Source organism: Sorex araneus, chromosome 2 (genome assembly GCF_027595985.1).
Source record: "Sorex araneus isolate mSorAra2 chromosome 2, mSorAra2.pri, whole genome shotgun sequence".
NCBI classification, from domain to species: Eukaryota; Metazoa; Chordata; class Mammalia; order Eulipotyphla; family Soricidae; genus Sorex; species Sorex araneus.
The window spans coordinates 355720446-355746413 of record NC_073303.1 but is presented as its reverse complement, the minus strand read 5'-3'; the positions used below and the strand labels follow the sequence as shown (position 1 = coordinate 355746413).

The 25968-nt window shown below is 44.2% G+C and overlaps 1 protein-coding gene across 4 annotated transcripts in view; it reads right to left on the bottom strand.

The window, feature by feature from the left end:
• Positions 1–2436: 2436 nt before the first annotated feature.
• Positions 2437–25968, bottom strand: part of ARK2N (arkadia (RNF111) N-terminal like PKA signaling regulator 2N) — a 90130-nt gene continuing 66598 nt past the window's right edge. For all 4 annotated transcript variants that reach the window (XM_055125346.1, XM_055125345.1, XM_004606100.2 and 1 more), the window contains 2 exons: positions 18816–18942; positions 2437–6423 (listed from right to left, as the gene is read on the bottom strand). In XM_055125346.1, coding sequence (XP_054981321.1) covers positions 6237–6423; positions 18816–18942 — 314 coding nt within the window. In that variant the 3' untranslated portion in view covers positions 2437–6236. The remainder of the gene's footprint in view (positions 6424–18815; positions 18943–25968) is intronic.

Sequence of the window (25968 nt, the reverse complement as noted above, 5' to 3'; positions counted from 1 at the left end):
AAATAAAGGAAAAGCAGGTGGAGAAAATAATTTTTTTTCCTCTTAGAGCTAAAAAAGGTCTCATTTGGACCATCTTTAAAAAATTAAAAACTCTGCTCTTACAAAGAAAGCGCTATTTAAATGGAGGTATGGTGTTATTCTCCTCTTCTCCATCTTCCAATCTGTAAAAGCTGGATAACAATATGTACCATTCCTTAGCTCCGAGTGCAAATTTCAAAAAAAACATTCAACTCTGAAAATACAAAGTTTGTACGAATTCAAGGATCTGTAGGCGTTCTGTCATCTCACCCTTCTGGAAGCTCCAGTGAGGTGGTCGAAGAGTCTCTCCTTTTCCTTGTTTTTGGAGCGTGCAGGTCTTTGGAGCCCGAGAGTTTGATAGTTTTGGAGAATAACAAACCACCCCCTAAAATAACATGGCTGCTTCTTTTTCAGTCTCAGAAAGGAAATCAGTGAAATGTTCCATCTTACAGTCTTGCCACCAAATCCCGGCGGGGCCAGATGGCCTTTCTGGGGGTTCCTTGTCCTCTGTGTGACCCCCTTTATCATCAGTGAGCGCCCGACCCCCGCTGCTCTGACCCCCTTCATACTACAGATGTCCCAAGAACATGTGGCCGGAAGGCCACGATTTGCTCCTTCCTGTTCTGGCCAGGGGGCAACATGGGAAAGGCACGGAAGTGACTCCTTGAGGTGCCAACGGTCAGAGCGGTGGGGACGGGAGAAGCAAACCCACGTGGCCCCCCTCACCAAAGCACAAGCACAGCCGAGATCTCTACAACTGCCACCCAGGGGGGCTCCTGCCAGCTCCCCGGGATCTAGGAAGGGATGGTCGGGAGCTGCTGCCACGACTCCTTCCGAGGCTGTGTTTGCTGGCCAGTGCTTGCTTCACCCTCGCTTGACTCCTGTCGCCCTGCTCTGCAGGATCTCAGGCCTGAGGGGTGGGTTAGGCCACACCCAGGGATCCCCACTCACAGGTGTGCTGGACGGCAGTGCGCACTGAGCCAGGCCTCCCGGGCGGGGGGGGGGGGGCGGGGGGGAGGGCTGCTGTGCTCTTTCCTCATCTCCATGATGCTCGGGGACCCCATGTTCACCTTATCCTGAGCTCACTGCTCCATCCACTGGTCTCTGCTGCTGCCACCTTCACAGAGTCCTCCTTTCGGTCCACACCCACCATGCTCTCTAGCTTGTTTGTAGTCAAGGAAGTAAAGAAAATCCTGCCTACTAGGGCCCAGATGGACCCTTTCCCGGTCCCATGGATGAAAACTGGCAAGACATTACATTACTTGGGTTGCAATATTGGTGCTGGAGCATCTATACCACTGGCCAAGATGGTTCTAGCGCTGCCCTCTGCTCAGACTAGAGTTCCAAGCAGTTGTTGCCCATGGTAAGACCCTGGCAGGGCAGGAGGGAGGCTCGGCAACCCACTACCCACCATGCACAGAGGTCCAAGGGTCCAGTCCCGGTTTCCCAAAAACAAACCCCAACCACCAAGCCCCATTCCAGTGAGGGAAGGGAGAGTCAAAAGCCAGTAGGATGGGAGGCCACTGAAGTCACGGGTCACTCTCCTTTACTGCATGTCAGCAAGTCTTCCCGAGCGCAGCATCCAACAGCAACAGGGCTCAGCATCAAGGCTGTGGGCGAGCTGTTTTGCTCTCTTCATCCAAGAACAGAATAGCTACCTGCAGGCGCCAACATGCCTGGGTATCATCTACGAGGCAGTGTAAAAGAACCACTTCAATCGGAAAACATTTCCTAATTGTAAACCGTGCAAGTGGCATGAAAATGTCTTGAGAGGCATTAAGCAAGCCGGGGGTGGGTGATAAACGAGGCCTCATCCCCCACAGCTCCCCGTCTTGCTCCGCGCGACTCTGACCTGTGAAAGTCACATGATGGGGGTATGTTCTGAACATTGTGACAATCTGCCTCTCCCCCTCAAAGAAAGAAAAAGAAAATCTGGGGGAGAAAAAAAAATCAATTTCGAGGCCAACTTCTACAGGCATGTCTGAAGCCACATTTGCATCAGAGTTTAGCTCTGTGTAAAGCAGCCTGCGGTCACCGTACCTTACCAGGGCACACTGGTCCCTGGGAAACGGCCAGCAAGTTCTATTCCAAGGAGCAGAGGGGCCAAGCGCGGGGGGGTCTTGGTCTACTCTGAAATCTCCAGGGTCCTAGCTGTAGGGGGAGGGGGCCTCAGAAAAGCCAATGCAAATCTATTTTTATCTAGCTCCAACACACACAAAAGACCACTGGCAAAACATTCAGGAACAGGACACAGCTAATGCTAGGGCAAGCCGGGCCTCTCATGACAATGAAATCTGTTAACAAAATCGAATCCACTAACACACCCAGAAGCTAAGCTGGGAGCCGCTCCAGACCCCATCTAATTAACTGAAGCAGACGGGGGGGGGGGGGGGGGAGGGAAAATAATCCTCAGAAATGATCATTGTTTAAATACACTCTATTTTATTTTGTCTTAAAATAGTTTAACCTTTATGCTACAGACTTATTTCAAAAAACAGAAAATCTTATCTTGCACCAAAAAATATATATATAACACTCTGTTTTATTATTTTTTTTCTCCAAAGACCATTAAATACTAAATGGAAACAAAACAAAAAAAAAAACTATAATGAATGTAAAGCAGAACCAAATTTCATTCTGAAAACTAGAGTTGCACATTGTCAAACATTACGTCTAAGCAAAGACCTGTGGTGGCTGCGGGAGGCGCTCCTCACCGCTCACTCCTGCAACGGCACATCTGCGAGCTACCAAGTGCATTGGTTCCTGGCCATACAATGGCCACCATTTCATTTTCACGGTAAGAGGAGCCAAAGGCTTCAAATGACCTTCGTGCTCATTAAAAAACAAGACCACAAAAATATTTCCTAGTTATCCAGTGATTTTTTTCTTTTTTTTCTTTTTTAAGATCACTACCTTTTAAAATTTGTTAAAAGAATAAGAAGTTCGTAGTGTTTTAAATAAAATGGAAAAAAAATACAACAGCATTGGACTAAAATACGTGATTATTTTAAACAAACAGTGCACAATCTGAGGAAGTTTGGTTGGGCGCAATCATGTTCTAGATACATGGAAGTCACATCATACACAGACTGGAAAACAGGGATTCGGGCTCTTGGCTTGAAAAAACAAACAAACAAACTTTCTGTTTTGTTTTGTTTAGACTGAAAGACAAAATTGTGTCCCCAGCTTTTTTTTTTTTTCAAAACCTTGTGACATAGTATAAAAAGCAGGCAACAAATTCATGTTTAAGTTCCCTACAAGGCTAATCTGCTAAAGGTAACAACAGACTAAATTAGCAAATCAGACAGTCCATATTCACAACTGATCATGAGAATAGCTGAGTTGATGGATGCTCAATTTATAAAGGGAAATGGGAGTCTTTTCAGCCTGCCCCTTTGATCCACATAAAATGCTGACCGGCGGACAGCAGCCCTGCGTGCTATGGATGGGGCCCTGACGGGGTTCAAGCAGCTACTGGGGCTCCTGGGGGGAGAGGCAGATAGCACATCAGTGCCATGGGCAGTCGGGACTTGGCAGAGATCTTACCACAAATGTCCCGCAAAGCAGAGCTCATGCTACCAAGTACAAAACGTCCACGGACTTTTTTTTTTTTTTTTTTAAAGAAAACGAATTATCCCTTTAGCAGATAATTTCGAATGTCACAGGAGTTGTTTATCACCGGACTTTTATAATTTTTCCTGTCAGCAACACGATGCCCACTCTCCTGAGTCTAGCAAGGAAGGGAGAGTGGACGCAAGTAGGTGGGAGAGCTCTGACCTCACGGGGAGAGAGGCACCCCCATTTCTAAATGTGGGCTTCGGTGCTTCGGGTGGTTGGGGAGAGGAGAACGTGGACAGGTGAGGCGCGGCATGACCTGCTGTAGAAGCGGAAGGTCAGGAAAGAGCTTGATTACTCTACCCTGCTCCCGCCCCACAGGACACACCACACCCCCAAAGAATTCTCGAGCAAGGTGGACTTACAGAAGCTCAAGAATCTGCCCTGGGAAAACACTTGCTGTACGGGGGCTGGACAAAACATACTGCTCACTGAAGACCCGGGAATGCTAGGACATTCCTGATGGGGGTGCTCCGCCCTGACATCGAGGGGGGGAAGGGCAGCAGAAAAAGTAAGCTGCAAACACTTCAAGTCATAAAGTTCACTATTCATTTCCTAATGTTTTTCCTGGAAAACATCGACCAGAAATTGTACATTTCTGCTTCGTCTACTATGTTCATTCAAGTCAAAAACAACGTGTAACAGTGAGAGTCAATAAATTAATCCTAAAGGAGAGGTGAAGGCCCAAGGCGGCACCCAATGGGGACTCAGCCTTGGGTCTTTGGTTTGTGTCTAGGATCGTGGCCATGTGACACTTGCTCTTGGAGGTGCTAAAACGGGAGACTGAGGAGCTTTTGAAAGCCCGATCTATTAAAAGTAGATGGACAGAAAGAGGGAAAGTTGGGGGAAAAAAAAAAAATCAAGAACAAGAGGCCAGATCAGATGAGATGCTCAGAGAGAAGCTCAGAGAACACAAGCTTAAAAGCACCCCCGTGGGAGAAGAGGTCTCGGGCAGCGAGAACAGAAGCAGGAGGACAGAGGGCCAGGAGGGAAAGAGAAGGCCAGGCCGGCGGAGGCTGACGCGCGCTGGGGGTGTCCCATCCATCCCGGCGGCCCCACCGCGGCGCTCACCCCGCACGGTGCCTGATGCAGAACAGGCACTTGGTTAAATGTGTGTCCACCAGATGAAAGCCAAACAAACAAACAAACAAAAAGGCAGTTCTTGCATTGTCCTGGGAAGGAAGCACTAGCAGAGTATGGGGGGGGGGGAGCAGAGGTGGGGGGGAGTGGGTAGGAGGCAGAGGATGAGACTAACATGGTCTGGTAGAAATGGAGACAAAAACAAAGATGACGATGCAAAAAACCCCTTAGTGCCACCAAAAGCGAGGTCTGCTAAGCTGCTCTCGCTTCATCCCTGGTGCACAACACATAGTGCTCAAACTCTAGGTACTGCTTGGAAAACAATCCACTAGTGACTGTAAGGTGGTATTAGGGGGAAGGTAGCAGCTAACGCCACCGCTGGCCTTTCCTGAATTCCCCGAAGCTCCTATTGCCCTCCCTTTCAGCGACCCCCAAGCCCACAGGGCTCCTTATGTGTTGTGCACCTGGTTTCTTGTGGTCCATTTCAAAGTGTGCCACTTTTAGAAGGCAGAGTGGGGGAAACACCCACTCGGAGCCTCAGGTGAACTGCGACCCAAGCAATGAGGAGCCGTAAGTCCTCAAGGGATAGGCCGGCTGCGGAAAGAGGCCTTCTGCTTTCAGATTTACCAGCGCCCAGCGCCTTTGGCCAACCAGCCTCATCATAATGTTCTCCCATGATTTGAATCAACCAGGACAGCATACAGGTGATGGAGAAAAGGGTTTCCTATCGATCTCTTCAGACTGCCCAGAAACCTTATTGGTGGGTATTGAGGCAGAGACATTTTCCAAACAGCCAGGAATTATTGCAACAAGGAGACCGACAAAGTCCCCTCAGCGGTATATTTAGACACACAAAGGGACACGCCAGTTATCCGTGCCATAGGAAGCCAGCCAGGAGCGAAGTCTGGAAAGAAGGCAGAAGGCTTAAGCTTGAAGAAACAGTAAGACTTCTGTCTCCTATTTTTAAGGACAGGTTTTCAAATGCACATGCCCTACTCGATGTCCGTAAGGACCTAACTAATGTGTGTGCAAATGCCCTACAGTGGGAGTGCCAATGGGTGGGCTGACAGTGGTCAAGTCTAGATATTAATGTTATAACACAGAAAAAATAAATACAAGGTTCAAAAACCGAAGTTCATTTTACCTGGTGGGTAAAGTATTCTAAAAGGGAGGCAGAGTTTCCGGAGCTTCAAAGTGACCAAGTAAAATGAAGTTGCCTAATAGAAGTGACCATTCTCATAGTCCTACTGAGGAAAACAAGAACATTTCTCTGTGATAAGTTATTTTCCTAAAGGACTTCTTTTAGTTAAAAAAACAAACAAACAAACAAACAAAAACCCCCAAACAAACGAACAAACAAAAACTGGGAAGAGGGGATTTTCCATGAGTTATCGATGATACAAATGCCACAAACAGCTTCTGAGGCTGAAGCTCTATGACAATGAACTTCCATGTCACGAAGAGGAGGGGGGGCGAGGGCGGGGGTGGGGGGTGGAGTACAGTGCAGAGGACACACAGTGGTTTTACAGCAGGTATTTACGTCTGCTGTCCTCATCCAAGGTCAGGTCGACGACCTCGGCGGGCGAGGCCCACGTCTGCGGCGGGGTGACCGCAGTCCATGACTGTGCTTGCCGGCCGCTCCCGTACGTGCCGGAGCCGTGCTTCCAGGATGAGACGCTCTGGATCACCCCTCCGCGGGGATGGACGCACCTGCGTGGAGACCAACAGCAGAGGTGCGGTCAGCGTGGGCGGGGGATCGCGAGGGCACCGAGCGACACCGCTGTCCTAAGACAGAGCTCACCCGGCCCACCCCCACTGGCCTTTCCTTGGCCTTCCCCGTCGCCCCCGTCTCTCTAAGCAACGCACCCTGGCTTTGGTGCTAAAAAGGCCAAGCGTGTGCGGTCTGAGTCCAAACCCCCACGCTGTCTCTTACACCAGGGGTACAGAGCGGGGAGGCTTCTGTGAGCTCAAGGAAACTGCAAACCTCAGCCCAGGGGCCAGAGAGTTGGGAGAGTGGGGGAAGGCACTGGCCGTGCACAGGGTCCACCCAGGTCCCAGCCCCGGCACCCCGCGTCCTGCCAGGAGTGACCCCTGAGCACAGAGTAAGGAGTAATCCCTGAGCACTGCCGGGTGTACCCATCCCGCCCCCCAGATACATTACCCCAAAAAAGGGGAGGTTAGTTCAGACCAGGATACTATCAATGTAGAGCAAGAGTAAGATGCCTGAACAATTTTTGTGTGAACAAATGGAGCAGTAAGAAACATAGGTAAAATGTATTTTTAAAGAAAATGAAAAGTTCTGGGGCTGGAGCAATAGCACAGCGGGGAGGGCGTTTGCCTTGCATGCCACCGACCCAGGTTGATTCCCAGCATCCCATATGGTCCTCTGAGCACCACCTGGAGTGCAGAGCCAGGAGTAACCCCTGTGCATCACTGGGTGTGACCCAAAAAAAGAAAAAAAGAAAATGAAAGTTCTGTGCCATATTTGGTAATAAATATCTTCCAAGACAGTCACAGCAATACCCTGTCGCAGATTAGATTTCTCAAAGGTTGTGAGTACTGGGTCATGCCTGGAGGATCCATTTCCCTCAGGCGGAAGGAAGGTCACACCAGAAATGCTCAGCTCACTCGGCACAACGGCCTGTGCTCTAATTTAGCAGAGAAAGATAGAGGGCTGAGGCATTCAGTTTAAGTTCTCCAAGAGTACAAGCAGGAACAAAGCTGCCTTGCTGGGGAGGAATAAAAAAAAAAAAAAAGCCAAGAGTTCACTAGAAACGAATTGTTCCAGAAGCACTGATTAACAGAACTCCACTTCCTTAGAGCAAGGAAAGTCTCTTTAGTAAGTGGTGCTGACAAAACTGGACAGCTACGTGCAAACAACAACAATAACAAAAAACGGGCTCAGTCCACTATCTAATGCTATGCAAGAAAGTCAGATCAAAATGGATTAAAGAACTCAACATTAGACCAGAGTCCATAAGGTACTTGAAGAAGGTCGGCAAAACCCTTCGCGATATTGAAGCTAAAGTTATCGTCAAAGAGGAAATGCCACTGACCAAGCAAGTGGAAGCAAAGATAAACAAATGGGACTATCTCAGACTAAGAAGCTTCTGCACGTCAAAAGAAAACAGTGACCGGGATACAAAGATAGCTTATGAAATGGGAAAGGATATTCACCCAATCCCCTTCTGATAAGGGGTTCATATCAAAGATACACAAGTTCTTGCTGAACTCTACAAGAAAAAAAAAACAATTCCCTATGAAAATGGGGCGATGAAATGAACAGAAACTTTCTCAAAGAAGAAATTCGAATGGCCAAAAGGCACATGAAAAAATGCTCTCTTCACTAATCATCAGGGAGATGCAGATCAAAACAACAATGAGATATCATCTCTGAGAGGCTGGCACACATCCGAAAGAACAAGAGCAACCAGTGTTGGCATGGATGTGGGGAGAAAGACACTCTCCTTCACTATTGGTGGGAATGATGACTGGCCCAGCCTTTTTGGAAAATAATATGGACATTTCTCAAAAAACTAGAAACTGAGCTTCCACCTGACCCAGCAATACCACTCCTGGCACAGAAAACACAGTGGAAATACCATCTGCACTTCTATGTTCATTGCAGCACTATTCACTATAGCAAGACTCTGAAAACAACCTGAGTGCCCAAGAACAGACAAATGGATAAAGAAACTATGGCACATCTACTCAACTGAATACTATGCAGCTGCTAGGAAAAATGAAGTCATGAAATTTGTCTATAAATGGACGAACATGGAGAGTATCAGGCTGAGTGAAATGAGTCAAAAGGAGAGGGCCAGATATAGAATGACTGCATTCATTTGTGGTATATAAAAATAATATATAGATGACTAATATCCATGGCCAGGGAAAACAGGGGCTAGGAGGACTGGTCAATGGTTGGAACTCACCACAGTGTGTGGGGGGCTGAAAGTAGAAAAGATCGAGAAGACGAGAAGAGACTAGTATGACAATAATAGCAGGAAATGATCACACTGGACAAGATCTGAGTGTCAATAGGTATAGGGATATTCTTGATAATCTTTCAGTATTAATATTGCAAACCACAATGCTGGGAGGGAGGGAGGGAGGAAGGGAGGGGGAGGAGAGAGAGAGAGAGAGAGAGAGAGAGCGAGAGAGAGCCCATGATAGAGGCAGGCAGGAGTGGAGGATAAGGGGTGGATGGGAGGGAACCTGGGGATACTGGTGTTGGAAAATGTACACTGGTGGAAGGATGGGTGTTGGAATACCATATGAATGAAATCCAATCATGAACAGCTTTATAAGGGTCTATCTCACAGTGATTCAATAAAAAGTAAAAGAATTACTACGAAGTTAAAAAAAAATCAGAGTTCCATTTCTTGGTCAAACGGCAAAATTTTGTGTGAGCTTCCGGGATGAACAAGTACATTTTGGTTCAAATGAGAAAGAAAGCAAAGAGCTCTGGATACATATACGGTAGGAACCAGCATCGGCAAATGACCCCACCCCCAGTCCTTACAGAGGAGAGAAGTGACCCTCAGCAGCTCTTCTCACAATCACACACAGTAAGCGATGCTGGTCACTTGGGACGCCAGCGTTGCTTCAACGTTGCCTATACCAAGAGCTTCAGAAAATACTAACATGTATGGGGCCCTGGTTCAAGTCATGAGCCCTGCCCCAAAAGAAAGAAAATAGAAGGGCAGTAAGGGAGGCAGTGATGGATAAGGCTCAGCTGCAGTTCTCTCCTCAGGAGCCCTGAAGATTCAAGAGCGAGACCTTGCTCTGTAAGGCTAGGCAGTCCATGACGTCCTTACCGAGAGGGATGGAAAGGGGGGGGGGGAGGGGAGGAAGAGAAGGTCCCTCCAGGTCAGGGCATAGTCGGAACACGCAGGTTAGAAACCAAAGGTCCATCAACTGTTCCTAAACAGGCCACACCGCGACTTAACCCACATTTCCAAAGATAGGCTAGTAAAAAGCATCTCAGTAAGGCCTTGAGAGAGGACAACAGCTCTGAGGGCTAGAGCACATGCTTCGCATGCAGGAAGGCTGGTCAGATCCTCAGACCTCAAGGTTCCTTGAGCACCACCAGGATGGTCCCTCAAAGCAATCAATGAGTGAAAGGAACGTAAGTCCAAATAATGAATCAAACATGTCCGATCAACAAAGTGTACTCAGATTAACTGACCACATAGCCGTGGAAGAATGTCAGCCAAAGGAATCTATTCAACTTCTTTAAGAGACCCAGAGCACCAATTAATAATAAGTATAAAGTTAAAAAAAAAGTATAAAGTTCATCAAAAGTTCAAAAGCCCGTCAGTATAGGCACTCACTGAAATAAAGCTGGCTAGAAATTTAGTAGGAATTTGGGGAATGAATGGTTCCAAGGAGATGCAACTTAAGATGTAATGTTTGACAGAATTCCTAGAAAGACCTTTGAATTAAGCAGTTTCCAAGACCCTGCAGCTCCCCACGTGTACAATGTAGTATTGGGGGGAGCAGCTTTAAAGAGGTCTGATTCAATTGGCTCAGTTCACAGCCAAGATAAATAAGGCCAACACACAGCTCAGGATCTCAAGCAAGCTAATACAGAAGCAGAGCAGAATCAGGTCTACACTGGGGAACTCACTGTCCATTAAATAACTGCCCTCATCAGACTACACCTCCTGTACTGTGTTTGTTTAAAGAGTAGTGCCTGTTTCCTGGTCATTCAATCAACAACAAAGCAACAATAAAATGCCCAGTGCAGGGGAGTGAGAATTGGGAGACAGCATGGACTCCTGAGAAGAGAGAAGGATAAGTAGATTAAGCACCTGAATACCCTTTTTAGGAAAGGCCCAATCTAGAGCAATGCATTAGTAACAGTTCCAGTTACCCCCAAACCAGCATGGGCCACTTTAAGCTGAAAAGGGGAACTGACTGAAGAGGCAACGCAGCATGTCGCAGAATGTGAGAATGAAGGAGAAGGGGAAACTGCATTCATTTGCCTCAAGCCTCAACTCTCTCATTCACAAGTTTAGATTCTCCTAAGAATGTGACAGTCTCATTGCTCAAAAATGTGACTGGCCCTTATTAATTGTAGTTGGAAAGACAGTTCCCAAGGAAGGAAGAATCACCAAGGAAGACAGCTACTATGCCACCCTGCACAGAGATTCAAGAGCAAAGGAAGAACTGTGAGTCAATTTCTTGAAGGTCAAGTGGATGATCAATACCACATACAAAGTATAAAACTGGAATAAATTTCCACTGTATCACTGTCATCCCGTTGTTCATCGATTTGCTCGAGCAGGTGCCAGTAATGTCTCCATTTGTCCCTGTCGAGTTCTAGCGTAGCCCGATGGCATACTGGGGGCTCTTTCAGGATTAGGGGAATGAGGACTATCGTTGTTACCGTTTTTGACATATTGGGTACGCCACTGGTAGCTTGCCAGGCTCTGCTGTGCAAATGTCCACTACAAACTGGAAATATATCCAAATAACTGCTGGGCCATTCCTAGATATGTTAAACGTATTCCAAGATCGGGGCCAGGAAAATAGTAGAAAGATGGTGCCTGCCTGGCAAGAAGCGACCCCAGTTCAAATCCTTAGCACCACGTATAGTCCCCCAAGCACAGAGCCAGGAGTAAGGCCTGAGCACCACCAGGTATGGTCCAAAAAAAAAAAAAATTCCAAGATGTATTCTAAAGTCAGGAGCACCTTGAAGATGCTAAACAAAATGGGTCAACCTATCCTGACAGGAGTCAGGATAATAGTCACAGAGATAAAGTGGTGGAGCCTCTGTTTCATGATCTGAGAGTAGGTTACTGAGAATATCAACAGTTTGTAAAAATTAAAATGTACCCTGAGAACTTTTATCTGTGTATGATAAACCAATGAAACACTCAAGCAATGTTCTATGGCCAGATGACTCTTAATAGAAACCCTCTTAATAGAAACATAGTTAAGAGATGAAAGAAAGAACAAAGCTTCAACACCATTTTTTAAGTACGAGAGACAATAGTCAAAAGAAGACTGCAGAAGCATGTTAATTTCTTCCTTGACAGAGTGCTCTATTGGCTGAATAACATCCTAAAGAAAGAGGGAAATCATTCGCAAGGAAACAGACCAAACAAATCAGAGTTAACAATTTGCATAAGGGAACTCCCATAACATGCAGATTTTCATGGATTAACTCATTACATTTTTGGTATTGTCAAGGATGTGATTTGGCAGCAGGTTGCTGGTGTTTTACAGGTTTCATATAATTATAATATAGATACATGCTCTACTCTCACAGCCCATTTAATCTGTATGGCTGGTGATAGGTATAAAACCTAACCCAGAGTCCTACTTTTAGTCTTTACAACCTAAACCCTGCCTAGGCCCCTCTTCTCAAAATGCTGAGTGGGGTGGGGCGGTGGGGAAACAAAGAACTTTGTAAGTGACTTTTGATAGAAAAACTTCTTGCACTTCACAGAAACCAGTGACAGGAGAGACTGCACAGTGGGAAAGAGGAGGAAACCCAGGAAGACCAGGCTCGGAGGGCCAGCTTTTGGTAGCTGATGTACTAAGAAAACAACATTAAAGATTCATCATTTTTTGCTCTCATTTACAGAGTCTGAAGTTGACCTCTTAGATAACATTCCTGTTTATTTTCCGAGTTGAAGATGAACTAAATTCCCGTGGCCTGCAGGAAATGCTCACCTCCTCCTCAAGCTTCTTAATGGCTCATCGTGGCAACCGGTTCTAGGAACCAGTTTTAAAGGCCAGTCACCCTGTGTGGATACTGCTGCTGAGGAGAGTCTACACGAACACCAATGGCCTCAGGACCAAAGACCAAAGTGAAAAGATCATTTGCCAAAGCTTTAGAAAACAGATACCAAAGGAATTTTCCCCATGCAGCTTCCTTAAAAACAAACAAACAAACAAAAACTCCAAATAATGATAGTAAGTTTCCTGTCGAAAATTCAATGTAATCAAAGTAAGGAAAGAGTAAAGTGAAAATCATCTGCCACACAGGTAGAGGGGGAGTGGGACTGGGGGTATGCTGGGGTTATTGGTGGTGAACATGGGCACTGGTGAAGGGATGGGTATTTGAGCATAGTATGACTGAGACTCGATCCTAAAAGCTCTGTAACTGTTCTCACGGTGACTCAATTAAAAAAAATAATAAATAAATAAATAAATAAATAAATGAAATGTTAAAATTCTGAAAACAGAGATTACTGCCCCCATTGTAGCTCAGTAATTTCAAGGACCATAATTTTGCATTTCTAAAAGTTCCCAAGTAATGGTGACAGTTTTTGTGTCCACATTTTTTTATAGTACTGTTCTAATATTGGGAATCAGCATCTAGCTATGTTCAACTTTGCATAATCTATTAGCAAGTAATATTTCCTAATTATACAGTTTTTATATTTTACTTGACTGCATGCAATAAGCATTTTATTAATAAAACTAAAGAGTTTAAAGCCAAAAAACAAACAAACAAATATATATGTGGGGGGCAGAGGGAAGAAAAGAAAAAGAAAAGATCTACACTCTAAACTTCATCTTCCTGGGATAAAGAAGGGACCACTAAGTGAATGATGCTTGGAGGGCTTGCTCAGGATGGGAGATGTGTGCTGAAAGTATACTGAAGATCAAACATGATGGCCACTTACTACCTGTATTGCATACCGTAACACCCAAAAGGAGAGAGAGTAAAAGGGAATGTGCCTGCTACAGAGGTCGGGGTGGGGGGCAGGGGTGGGGGTGGGAGGAATACTGGGAACACTGGTGGTGGAGAATGGGCACTGATTGGAAGAATGGTTACTTTATCATTGTATGACTGAAAATTTTCATGAAAGTTTGTAAGTCTATAAAAAAAAACATAGAACTTCAAGCAACAAAAAATATTTTTTAAAAAGAGAAAATTAATCATCTTCTAAGGACAATTACCAACAGGGCTGATAGAAGAAAAGAAAAAAACACCAACGAAGAGAAAAATATTGACATGAGGGGCATACATTTAAACTTCTGGCAAAATTAAGCAGACACAGAAGAATATATTGTACTAGCAAGAAATAACTCTGGAAACTGGGCTGTCAAAAAAAATTTACACTGGGGGCTGGAGCGATAGCACAGCGGGTAAGGCATTTGCCTTGCATGCGGCCGACCCGGGTTTGATTCCCAGCATCCCATATGGTCCTCTGAGCACCGCCAGGGGTGATTCCTGAGTGTAGAGCCAGGAGTAACCCCTGTGCATTGCCAGGTGTGACCCAAAAAGCAAAAAAAAAAAAAAAAAAAAAAAAATTTACACTGAAATGATAACATTCTAGTAACTTTAGAAGCTTATCATACAACAGAAAGCTGTAAGAGAGGCACTCAACTGTTAGTGTAGAAAGCAGCTTTTCTATCCTATAACCATCAGAAACACATCAAAATCTAAAATAAGAGAACAATCAAAGATATGAAGATGGGAAAAAAACAAAAGACAAAACTACTGACTAATAAAAGGCACACTACAAATTAAAACAATATGTTGAGTTCAGAGGCAAATAAAAATAAAGTTTCTGATAGGAAAAAAAATGGCAACCCAAGCAAATCTGAGCAGCCACAATGCCAAAAAAAATAACTTATGAACAGTGTAAATTTTTAAAGACTCAGCCCACAAATAGTAGATGAAAAATTAAAAAAAAAAAAGACAACTAAATCCCAACAAAGCATCTCTATGTGTGCAAATCAAAAGAGAACAAAAAGATGAGGATCAAAACCTAAGACGTTTTTCCAAGCGATAACCCTGCCCAGAGGCCCATCAATACTTCATAACTGTAACCCTAGACCTATAAAAGAGAAATTCCAAATGAGACTATTCTGAAGCAACCAACAAGGAAGCTTCATCCCCACCCCTCAATTCTCAACTTCTTGATCTCAATGTATATATTATCATTGTCAGGTTCTTCTACAACAACCTAAAATCATTCCCACCACTCCCAATTCCTGAAGAACAGAACAAAGTCAGGTGAGACTTACTCAGTCCTGAGCCCACAGACCAAGATAGAAAGATTCCCTGAAAATGATGCAGGAATCAGATCAGAGTTCTCCAACAGAATTTGCAAGCCCTGTATATCACGGCATGGGCAGTATTAACCACCACTGGATGGACTCACCACCTCTGAGACATAATCTCCCTTGGATATAACCCCAAAGGATTAGAATAAAACACAACTTCAAGGTCTGGAAGAAAAGTCCTTGAAAGGAATATACTGCATGTTAGTCAAAGTGTAGCTGAAGTCATTGGCCGTAGTTCAAGACTTGGCACAAACATGTCTATGGGGTTAAATGACCAGCTGAATGAGACCTAACAAACCCAAAAAAAGGAATATTAGAGGCAAATTTTGTCAATGTTTGTGTAGGAGGAGGCAGAACTTTTAACTTTGAATTTCTAAGTTTTAACAGAAATATAATTTTAACAAACTTTGAAAATTACTGGTTTTTCTTTGTTTGAAATACTCAAAGGTATCATAATGGAAGAAAAGTTGAATAAAGAAGTTACAACATTTAGAGATCAACAAATGGGACTACATTAAACTAAAAAGCTTCTGCACCGCAAAAGATACAGTGACCAGAATACAAAGACTATCTACAGAATGGGAAAGGATATTTACACAATACCCATCAGATAAGGGGTTGATATCAAGGGTATATAAAGCACTGGTTGAACTCTACAAGAAGAAAACATCCAACCCCATCAAAAAATGGGGCGAAGAAATGAACAGAAACTTTACCAAGGAAGAGATACGAATGGCCAAAAGGCACATGAAAAAGTGCTCTACATCACTAGTCGTCAGAGAGATGCAGATCAAAACAACCATGAGATACCACCTCACACCACAGAGACTAGCACACATCCAAAAGAACAAAAGCAACCGCTGTTGGAGAGGATGTGGGGAGAAAGGGACCCTTCTACACTGCTGGTGGGAATGCCGGCTAGTTCAGCCTTTTTGGAAAACAGTATGGACGATTCTCAAAAAACTAGAGGTTGAGCTCCCATTTGACCCAGCAATACCACTGCTGGGAATATATCCCAGAAAAGCCAAAAAGTATAGTCGAAGTGACATATGCACGTATATGTTCACCGCAGCACTGTTTACAATAGCCAGAATCTGGAAAAAACCCGAGTGCCCTAGAACAGATGACTGGTTGAAGAAACTCTGGTACATCTATACAATGGAATACTATGCAGCTGTTAGAAAAAATGAGGTCATGACATTTGCATATAAGTGGATCAACATGGAAAGTATCATGCTAAGTGAAATGAGTCAGAAAGAGAGAGACAGGCATAGAAAGATTGCACTCATCTGTGGAATATAGAATAATAGACTATAAGACTAACGCCCAAGAAATAGTAGAAATAAGTACCAGGAGAATGTTTCCATGGCTTGGAGGCTGGTCTCTCATTCTGGGTAACTCAGGGAAGGGACCACCAAGTAAAATGTGGTTGGAGGTCATGTGGGGGAAGGGTGAGGAGGGTGGAATACAGACTAGAGACTGAACACAATGGCCACTCAACACCTCTATTGCAAACCACAACACCTAATCAGAGAGAGAAAACAAAAGGGAATTCCCTGCCATAGTGGCAGGGTGGGGTGGGGGGAGACGGGTCTGGGGAGGGGGGGAGGGATGTTGGGTTTACGGGTGGTAGAGAATGGGCACTGGTGAAGGGATGGGTTATTGAACTTTGTATGGGGGAAGCATGAGCACAAAAATGTATGGATCTGTAACTGTACCCTCACGATGACTCTCTAATTAAAAATAAACTAATAAAAAAAAAAAAAGAAGTTACAACATTTCTAGACAAAAAAAAAAGAGAGAGAGAGAAGAGAGACTCAGGAGAAGTCAATGGAAAACTAGAGCAAATGATATGTCTCCGTATGGTGCAAAAGATTGGACACACAAGGGTATACCTGAAACCTTTGCTCTCCTATTTATTCAGGAACACACAAGTTGACAATGATTTCAAGTTTGACTGTAACTCAAATGGAAGCTGGTGAGTTGGTAATATGCTCCTGGCACAATTAACGGCAAGTTGATCTAAAAATCAATGGCAATAGGGTGTTTTACACTAGTAGGGAGTCAAAATTTTTAATATAGGGTTTGAAAAGGATGACAACTTGTATAATGTAAGGAACCAGGGAGAAATAAACACGTGCCAAAACCAAGGAAGAAACCAGGAGTCTAGTTCCCTCATCTGATAAGTAAGTCGGCTAGAAAAAAACTCAAAGTGAAAGTGAATTTAAAAGGAAGAAGTTACTATTAAAACAAAGAGTAAAAAAAAAAAGAGAATGAGATAAAGAAAGGATGGAACAATGAAAGAGAAAAGAGAAACAGCTGTGTGTGGGCATACTTGTGGCATAAGCAGAGGCTGGAAGATGAAGTTCTAAGGGAAAGCTAATTCTGATAAGGCAAACTGGCCCTCTTTGGAAAGAAAGCACGTAAGTCACAAATTTACTCTATATCCATACTGTTCCCACTATTTAGTTGAAAAATGTCTTAGAAAGTACAGTCAGTTCTCATTAGAAAGGTGCTGTAAGCTTATCTCCACATGTATTTGTCCCGTTCTCTGCGCCATGCTCAACTTCCATATAAGCAACACAAGAAATGCCAGTGAGCTGCCACTACTTGCTAACCAAAGAGGAAAGTCAGAGTAAGAACAACATAATGGAGATACTGTCAAATACCTACTGAAAAGAAAAACTTAGCTCTTGCTATACAGAAGATGTTTTTAGAAAAAAAAATTTCCCAAAGTCTAACTCTGTGTATATAAGCGTGTGTGTGTGTTTGTCTTATATTCCTGGGGAATACCTCCGAGAGGGCTGAACCCATTCTTAGGAACATGTCTTAAAACAAGAGCTAGCATAATTTTTTTCTGCAAAGACTGGCCAATAAGTAAGGCTCTGGGGACAATAAAATACCTGTTGAAACTTCTCACCTCTGCAACAGGAGTGTAAAAACAATAATAGTGAATAACAATAACAAGCCTGTTATTCTTGTCCTTCCAATAACTTTATTCATGGACACTAAAAATCTGAATTTCATGTAACTTTAGGTATAAGACTTTATTCTCCTTCTGGTATTTTTTTTTCCCTCCTAGCCTTTTTAAAAATATGAAAATCTTTCTCAGCTTTTGGGCCATACCTAAACAGATAGTAGACTAGACTCAGTCCATAGCTTCTCTGGGATTTGCTGACCCCTAGCATTAAAAACGCCCCTGCTCAAAGGGCTGGTAAGCATACTCTGCATGCCGGAGAGCTGGATTTCATTCCCAGCACCACTAAGTCAAGCGGAGACCCAACCACTGCTAGATGTGACCCCAATACAAAACACAAAACAAAAACTAAAACAAAAAAAGCCAAACTTCATAAAATTATTTTAATCGTACTCTACACTTAATTGGTGTCTTGGGGCCTTCTTGTTTTCTCCTGAGAGGACTCCCTAAGTCACATAAACATCTCTAGAAATGCACTGTGTAGGAATAGAGCCCAACGACTTACTTTAATGAAGTGTTAATGAAAGACAAGGAGAGGTTTGTAGGAAGCAAGGAAAAAAGGTCTAAGTTTAGATAATTCCCCATAGCTCACTCGAATACATTTCAAGATCAAGTCAAAGGCAAGAAAATAAGAATGAGGAGGGAGTGCAATGATATTTACACTAAAGAGAAAAATTCATCAAGTTATAGGAGGATTCGCTAAAAATAAGAGAAAAATGTCAGTTCTAGTTCACATGTATGTATGGTTGAGATATTCTCAATCTGAGACAATATACAACACGTTCTGTAGCTCCAATCATAAAAAAGTTCTTTTTGTTGTTGTTGTTTTTGAGCTACATATGGCAATGCTCGAGGGTTACTCCTGGTGGTGCTCAGGGGATCAAACCTGGGTTAGCCACATGCAAGACCAGCGCCCTCCCCGATCTACTGTCACTCTGGTTCCCAAAGTCCTTTCTTATAAGAAGCCAAAGCAAGCTGAGCAAAGCGCCCCCTACCACAGGGGAGAGGTCACCCTGGGGCCTACCCTTTTCCTCTCACTGGCTTCCTGGTTAAGACAAAGCTCGTATTTTAAACTATCAGAATATCCTACCGTGCGTGTTCCTGAACGCCCACAATCTCCACTTCACTATCGGAAGAAGCAATATTGATCTCTTCGTTGAGAGGTGCGTTGCCAGCGGAGGTTTTGTCACTTGCTAGGAATCCTGGATCCAAATGACCTGAGACAGAAGAGGGAGGGGGAAAACATACTCATTTGACATCTTACATGCAGCAGAAGCAACTTCCGGCCTATCTCTTCTCTAGCTTTAACCAGAGAACTCAGCTGGATGAGAGCTCGCAATAGCAAAGCCGTCAACTGGGTCAGTAAGCTGGGCAGTGCTCTGTTTGAGAAAGGGTTACAAAGGAAAAATTATGTGCTCACGATTAAAAGAACGCTCAACTGAAAAGACTTAAGAGGATCTACAGAAGTACTTAAAAATAAGAACTTAAAGTCTCACTCTCTTCTTCTACTCCTTAAGAGGAAAAACCTTTGACTACTGGGCTAGAGCACTAGTACCGTGGGTACAGTTCTTGCCTTGCACACAGCTGACCCGGATTCCATCCCCAGAACCACGTACGGTTCCCCCAAGCCCTGCTAGGAGTGATCCTTGAGCACAGAGCCAGAAGTAAGCCCTGAGTACTGCCTAGATGCACCCAAAACAAAATAAATAAACATTAAAAAAAAATTTTTTAAGACTACTTTTGTAAGGTATAGTTACGGAACAGGTATACTCCGTAGAGTATCTTCCAATACTCTACATTTTAGTTGGTAATTCTGTTTGTGAACTTCACTGTTCCACAGCCTTCTTTTTTTTTTTTTTTTTTTTTTTTTTTTTTTTTCTTTTTGGGTCACACCTGGCGATGCACAAGGGTCACTCCTGGCTCTGCACTCAGGAATTACCCCTGGCGGTGCTCAGGGGACCATATGGGATGCTGGGAATCGAACCCGGGTCGGCCGCGTGCAAGGCAAACGCCCTACCCGCTGTGCTATCACTCCAGCCCCCCGTTCCACAGCCTTCTTAACTTGGGTGTCAACTTAACTAAAGCAGCAGTTCTCTGCTACTTATTATTTTAATGGGGCAAAATTCTAAACCAGGAAACCAAAAAAGGCATAAATGGAACCAACAACAGAAGTAATCAATATTTATACAACATGCTCTATAAAAGATTTAACAAATTTTCTGCTAAAGTTATGCAGAGTCAACAGAATCTGGCCCCAAACACCATTTAAAAGGGAAGGCAAGAGGCAGGAGAGGAAAGATGCATATATTTTGAGGTTGAGGGACCACACCAGGCAGTGCTCAGGGGTCACCGCTGGAGCTGCTCGGGAGCCCACATGTGGTGCCAGTCCAACCATGGTCAGCCACATGCAAGGCAAGCACCTTAACTGCTATACTATCTCTCCAGCCCCTTAAAAACACAATTTTTGCTTGAAGCAACTGAAATATAACCCGGACAGGCTAGTAGTTCTCCTTTAGACAGGGATGAACCACATACTCCAAAAAGGACAAGAGGCTGAGGCATGTGGAGTTATGGACAAAGACCTTCAGAAAGCATCTATTACACAAGGCAATACAACATATTCTCCAACATCACAGAAAACAAGAGCTTTGGGCTTTTCCCAATAAAGACTAATGGCAGAGGCCAGAGTGACAGCACAGTGGTTTAATGCTTGTCCTACATGTGGCCTACCTGGGCTCGATCCCCAGCAGCCCACATAGTGCTCCAAGCCCCACCAGAAGTGATCCCTGAATGCAGAGCCAGGAGTAAGCCCTGAGTGTAAGCCCTGAGTGCTGCCTGGTGTGGCCCAAAATTAAAAAAAAAAAAAAAAACAAAAAACACCAGGGGCTGTAGTGATAGTACAATAGGTAGAACGTTTGCCTTGCATGCAGCCGACCTGGGTTTGATCCCCAGCATCCCATATGGTCCCCCAAGCACTGCCAGGAGTAATTCCTGAGTGCAAAGCCAGGAGTAACCCCTGTGCATCTCCGGGTGTGACCCAAAAAGCAAAAGATAATAATAATAAAATAAAAAATAAAAACAAATAAAAAACAAAAGCTAAGCACACATCATATAGGCTCCATAAACAACCCAAGAAGAGTTAAAATAAGTAAGCCACGCAGCTCTTGAAAAGTTTGAAAAACGGTATATGAGACTATCTAGAGGTTAAGACGAAATAAACAGTTGCAAAAGGTCCAAATGTTTACTTACTCCCTAAAGGTCTTTTATTTAAAAGTATTATGTGACCTAAAATTATTTTTCCACATTTGACACCTCACATAAACTAAACCACAGTAACATTTTACACACACAGCTCTCCTTTCCCTATTAACCTCACTCATGTCTAGTATTTCAATGGAATGAGTGGTTTTTCATCCCAGTATGCCAGTTGCAACAGATCTCACAATTCTATACTCCCAACACTCTTAACCTTTTTGACAAGTTACAGATTTGCCAAAGAGTTTACAGGTTTTACAAAGTAAAACGCTGTTACAGATTTCACAAAATAAAACCGGTAACAATTTCTACACCCTTGCCTTGCACGCAGCTGACCCACAGGTTCAATCGCAGGCACTACGTGTACTCCCCCAAGCCCTGCCAGGAGTGATCCCTGAGCGTAGAGCCAGGAATAAGCCCTGAGCACTGCCACATGTGGCTTGCCCGGAACCGAAGATGAGGAAAACAAGGCCATAAAAAAGACAGAACAAACAGGCTTGGTGGTAGGAGGCTGAGGTGCTCTGGATCCGAGCTGAGATGCAGGGAGGTCATCTGAAAGCACCGAGGAGGGCCTGGTGGCAGCCCAGGCCACTGTGTGAAAAGCCAGCCGGACTGTGGCTGTGGCTGTGGTTCCCCTTGCACTGTCCCCCTGGCTCCAGCACAGTCGCTAGAGAAACATCCCTGATACCTGCTTTGGTTTTCTCCTTCCGCCTCCATTTGAAGTTCTGCCATCCAGTGTGTTCATTTACATGAAAAGATGCCATAAAACTCTCCACACCTACTCACAAAGATGCACGGGGTGAGTCTCCACAGGCACCAAAACCCACCCCCACCTACCCACTCTGAGCCCTCTACCCTAAAGGGCTCAGTCCTCACTGCCTTAAAAATACACTTGACTGTAAGAGGCCAGCCGTGTGGCTCAATGCTAGAGCACTTACCTTGCCTACAGCACTTACTTCAATTCCAGGATAAAATAATAATAATAATAATAATGATAATAATAATAAATAATAATTATTATAATTTTTAAAAACCTGACTGAATGAAACCAGATTCAAAAGTCAGATTGTAGAAGTCATAGTTGTTAGCATCAAATACTTTCTCCTTGATGACATGATGCTTCTATTTTGTTTTTGAATTTTTCCCTTTTTTGCAGGGGAGATGAGGGCGATGCACAGGGGTTACTCCTGGCTCCGCACTCAGGGATTATTCCTGGAGAGCCTCAGGGAACCATACAGGAGGTTGAGGATCAAAGCCTGGCCGGGCGCTTGCAAAGCAAGGGCCTTACCCACTGTACTCTCTCTCCAGCCCCAGACCCGATACTTTTAAATTACAATCACTAAGAGACTACAACTGGGCTGGAAGAGCAGCTCAACATGCTGAGCACATGCTTTGTATGCAGGAAGCTTGGGGCTGACCCCCAACACTGCAGGGTCCTGAGCACAGTCAGCTATAACCTCTGAGCACAGAGCCAGACGTAACGCTTGAGCACTGCCAGGTGTGGCCCCCCAAACAAACAACAGCAAATTCCTGGTATCTCTGGACCCAGTTCTAGTTCCACAATCCCAATGTTCAATTGCAACTTGTGGAATGTTTTGTGAAGGCCGGATGTCTCCCACATCGTGATTTCAGAAGCAGACCCTTCCCTCACCCTGACACCATCCCCTACACAGCCTCATCTCTAACAGGGACATATCATCATCACTTGACATTTTTCTTTTCTTAAAGGGAGTAAAAATGGAATCATGTCACATTTATAATTTTACAAGACCTTAAGAAACAAGATACCTAACACTGATATTTAAGAGTCTTCTAACTTATAAGTACATTGCAGAACTTATAAATCACATACTGCTTCCACATGATTAGTTCGATCCATTTGACACTGCAATTTTGGCCATGAAGACTGCCAATTCAACCCAGCTGGGATTTACTATTGTGTAAAACCTGTGTGGTGCTCTACAATAGACAGATAGATCTACAATAGACCAAAAACCCAAGTCAGCTTTGTACAGCCAATTTCCCTCTTAGTTTTTTTTTTTTAAAAAAGACAATAAGAGATGAGAGAAAAGTGATGGGGTGGGAGGTAAAACAAATTTTCTGAGTATATGACAAAAGTTTGTCACACTTGTCAGACCATATGTAAAAGATGTCACCCAGATGATCCATCAGCGAGGCCCAGGGTAAGTCTGAGGGATATATATTTTTCAATTTTTATTATTTATTTGTTTGTTTATTTATTTGCTTTTTGGGTCATACCAGGCTGTGCACAGGGGTTACTCCTGGCTCTGTACTCAGGAATTACTCCTGGCGGAGCTCAGGGACCATATGGAATGCTGGGAATCGAACCTAGGTTGGCTGCATGCAAGGCAAACGCCCTACCCGCTGCGCTATCGCTCCAGCCCCGTCTGAGGGATAGTCTATAAGAAATGCCCCAAAACTGATTCTCCATCAGTCAAAACTGTAGCTTGCTTCTGTCTCAGGACCAAGACAATCAGTCTACATCCCTCAAGGCAGCTCTACTTGTCTGTCACACAGTCCTCAGGTGCTCCCAGGGAGACCCTGACATTCCCTGGCTTCTGGGCCTTCAGCCCCCCATGCCTCCTTGCCCTATGCATACCATGCTGCACCTTCGCCAATCCAAGCAGGGTGGGGTCTACAGCACACACAAGGTTGAGTCAAGATGCTCTGAGCTCTTAGAAACACTGTCGGGGCAGCCATTCTTCCCTAGCCAAGGATATGAATCAGCCCTGTAGGAAAAGTGTGAATACCGCAATCACCACGTACTAAACTGAAAATAAGTCAAAGGGCTGCTAGGTGGCTCTGTGGGCACTGGCTGGCTCCTGCTTTTAGGTCTCTGCCTCTGCAGATGACTTCACTCATCATCATCATCATCATCATCATCATCATCATCACCATCATCATCATCATGTTGATCATCGATTTTCTCAAGCTGTCTCAGTAATGTCTCCATTCGTTCTAGCCCTGAAATTTTAGAAGCCTCTCATTACTCGTCCTTCCCAATGGTGCCGCATTGGAGGCTCTTTCAGAGTCAGGGGAATGAGACCCATCATTGTTACTGGTTTGGGCACATGAATATGCCAAGGGGAGTTTGCCAGACTCTCCCATGTGGGCAGGAAACTCTCGGTAGCTTGCCAGGTTCTCCCAGAGGGAGAACTAGGTTATAAGATGTTGCGCAGCTGCAAAGAGGCCACGTGCTTCCGGGAGCTTGGTTTTATAGTTTCTGGATGTTGACCATTGGTGGGATTACACGGCGCCGAGGGCAGCTTCTGGGTGTGACCGCAAGCTACTGGAAAATGGAGGATCTGGGTGGAAGAGGCCCAGTCCCAATCCGAGCAGGCTTAGAGATCTCAACCCGGGTCCCACACACCTGGGTTCCTTCACTCAATGATGAGAAAATTCTAAATCTGTCCTCTCACGGAGGCAGGAGTAAGCTCTGAGTACTGATGGGTTATGGCCCCATCAAAACAAGTTTTTAATAAGTAGTGACCAAATAATTATTGAAATCACTACGATTTTTGCTTTAATCTTCAAAGCATGTATTAAAAAATGTAGTGATCATAATTACCTTGTGTGAAGTTTGCGTTTTTACAAGAAGAACACTGAAAACTGTAGGGGCAGAGATAAGTACAGCAGGCAGGTCACTTGCCTTGTGTATGACCGACCTAGGTTCTATCCCCAGGACACCATATAGTCCCCTGAGCTCCTCCAGGAGTGATCCCTGAGCGCAGAGCCAAAAGTAAGCTCTGAGTCTCCCAAACAAACAAACAAAATAGAACAGAACACTGGCAATTTCTGAAAGTGAGGGGAAAGGGGAATGGGAGTTGACAATCTTACAGAAGCAGATAAACAAGAGGAAACTGCCCAAACCTGATCTCCTTCAGCAGACTGATCAGACTGACTCTAAGTGCTAATAACAGAAGCATAGTCATTGGGGTCTAATTATTAAAAAAAAAAAAAAAAAAAAAAAAACCTGACACTATGAATAGGAAACCCAAGTGTGATTCTCCTCGCTACAACTAAGCCCAAGTTTGGCTAAATTAAAGTACCATCCATCCCTATTTTAAGGATGGGGAAATGCACAGCATACACACACCTTGATAGAAAGTTTGATGGGAACAAAATCATGTTTATTATTTTCCCCAGGGAGAGTATGGGGGAACTGAATAAAATTATTCTGCATAATTATAAGACATCCAAAAGTACTTCAAACTTCTGCTTCTTTCAGCCAAATCAACATTTGTCTATGGTGAGGGATCACTCAGAGTAAGCAGAAATTAAACCATTTGCAAGTATACTGGGAGTTTCCTAAACATGTATGATCCCAGGAGCTCCCTAATGCGATTAGTGAAAGCAGACGGCCAGAATGAGACCAGGGTGCACGCTTCCCGTGCTGGAGCCCAGGTTTGAGTCCTAGCACAGCATGGTTCCCCGAACACCAAACCAGGAGCAAACCCTAAAAATGAGTCAGGAGCAGGTCCTGAGTACCACTGGAGGTGGCTCAAAAACCAAGCCCCCAACACTTCCCTCCCTACCCCTGCCACACACACACACACACACACATTTCCTAATATTATTTCAGACCTACTTATAGAACTCTCTCCAGGGAAAAAGTTGGGAGCCTGAAATTTGAGAACTTCACCAAGGAATTCCGATGTTTAAAAAATTACTGCAGCAAATGCAACTCATTACAAGGCAGGAGAGCAAAACAAAAGATATAATTGTGTTTCTGTATTTTAGTATTTTAGTAACTAAGTCCAGAGAGATATCTGCCAGAAGTTGCATCGTTGCCAACTTGTACTTCTCAGTTACATTATATTCCACATATGAGTGCAATCTTTCTATGTCTGTCTCTTTCTTTCTGACTCATTTCACTCACCATGATACTTTCCATGTTGGTCCATTTATATGCAAATTTCATGACTTCATGTTTTCTAAATGTAACACAAGGATACTGTTTGCCACAA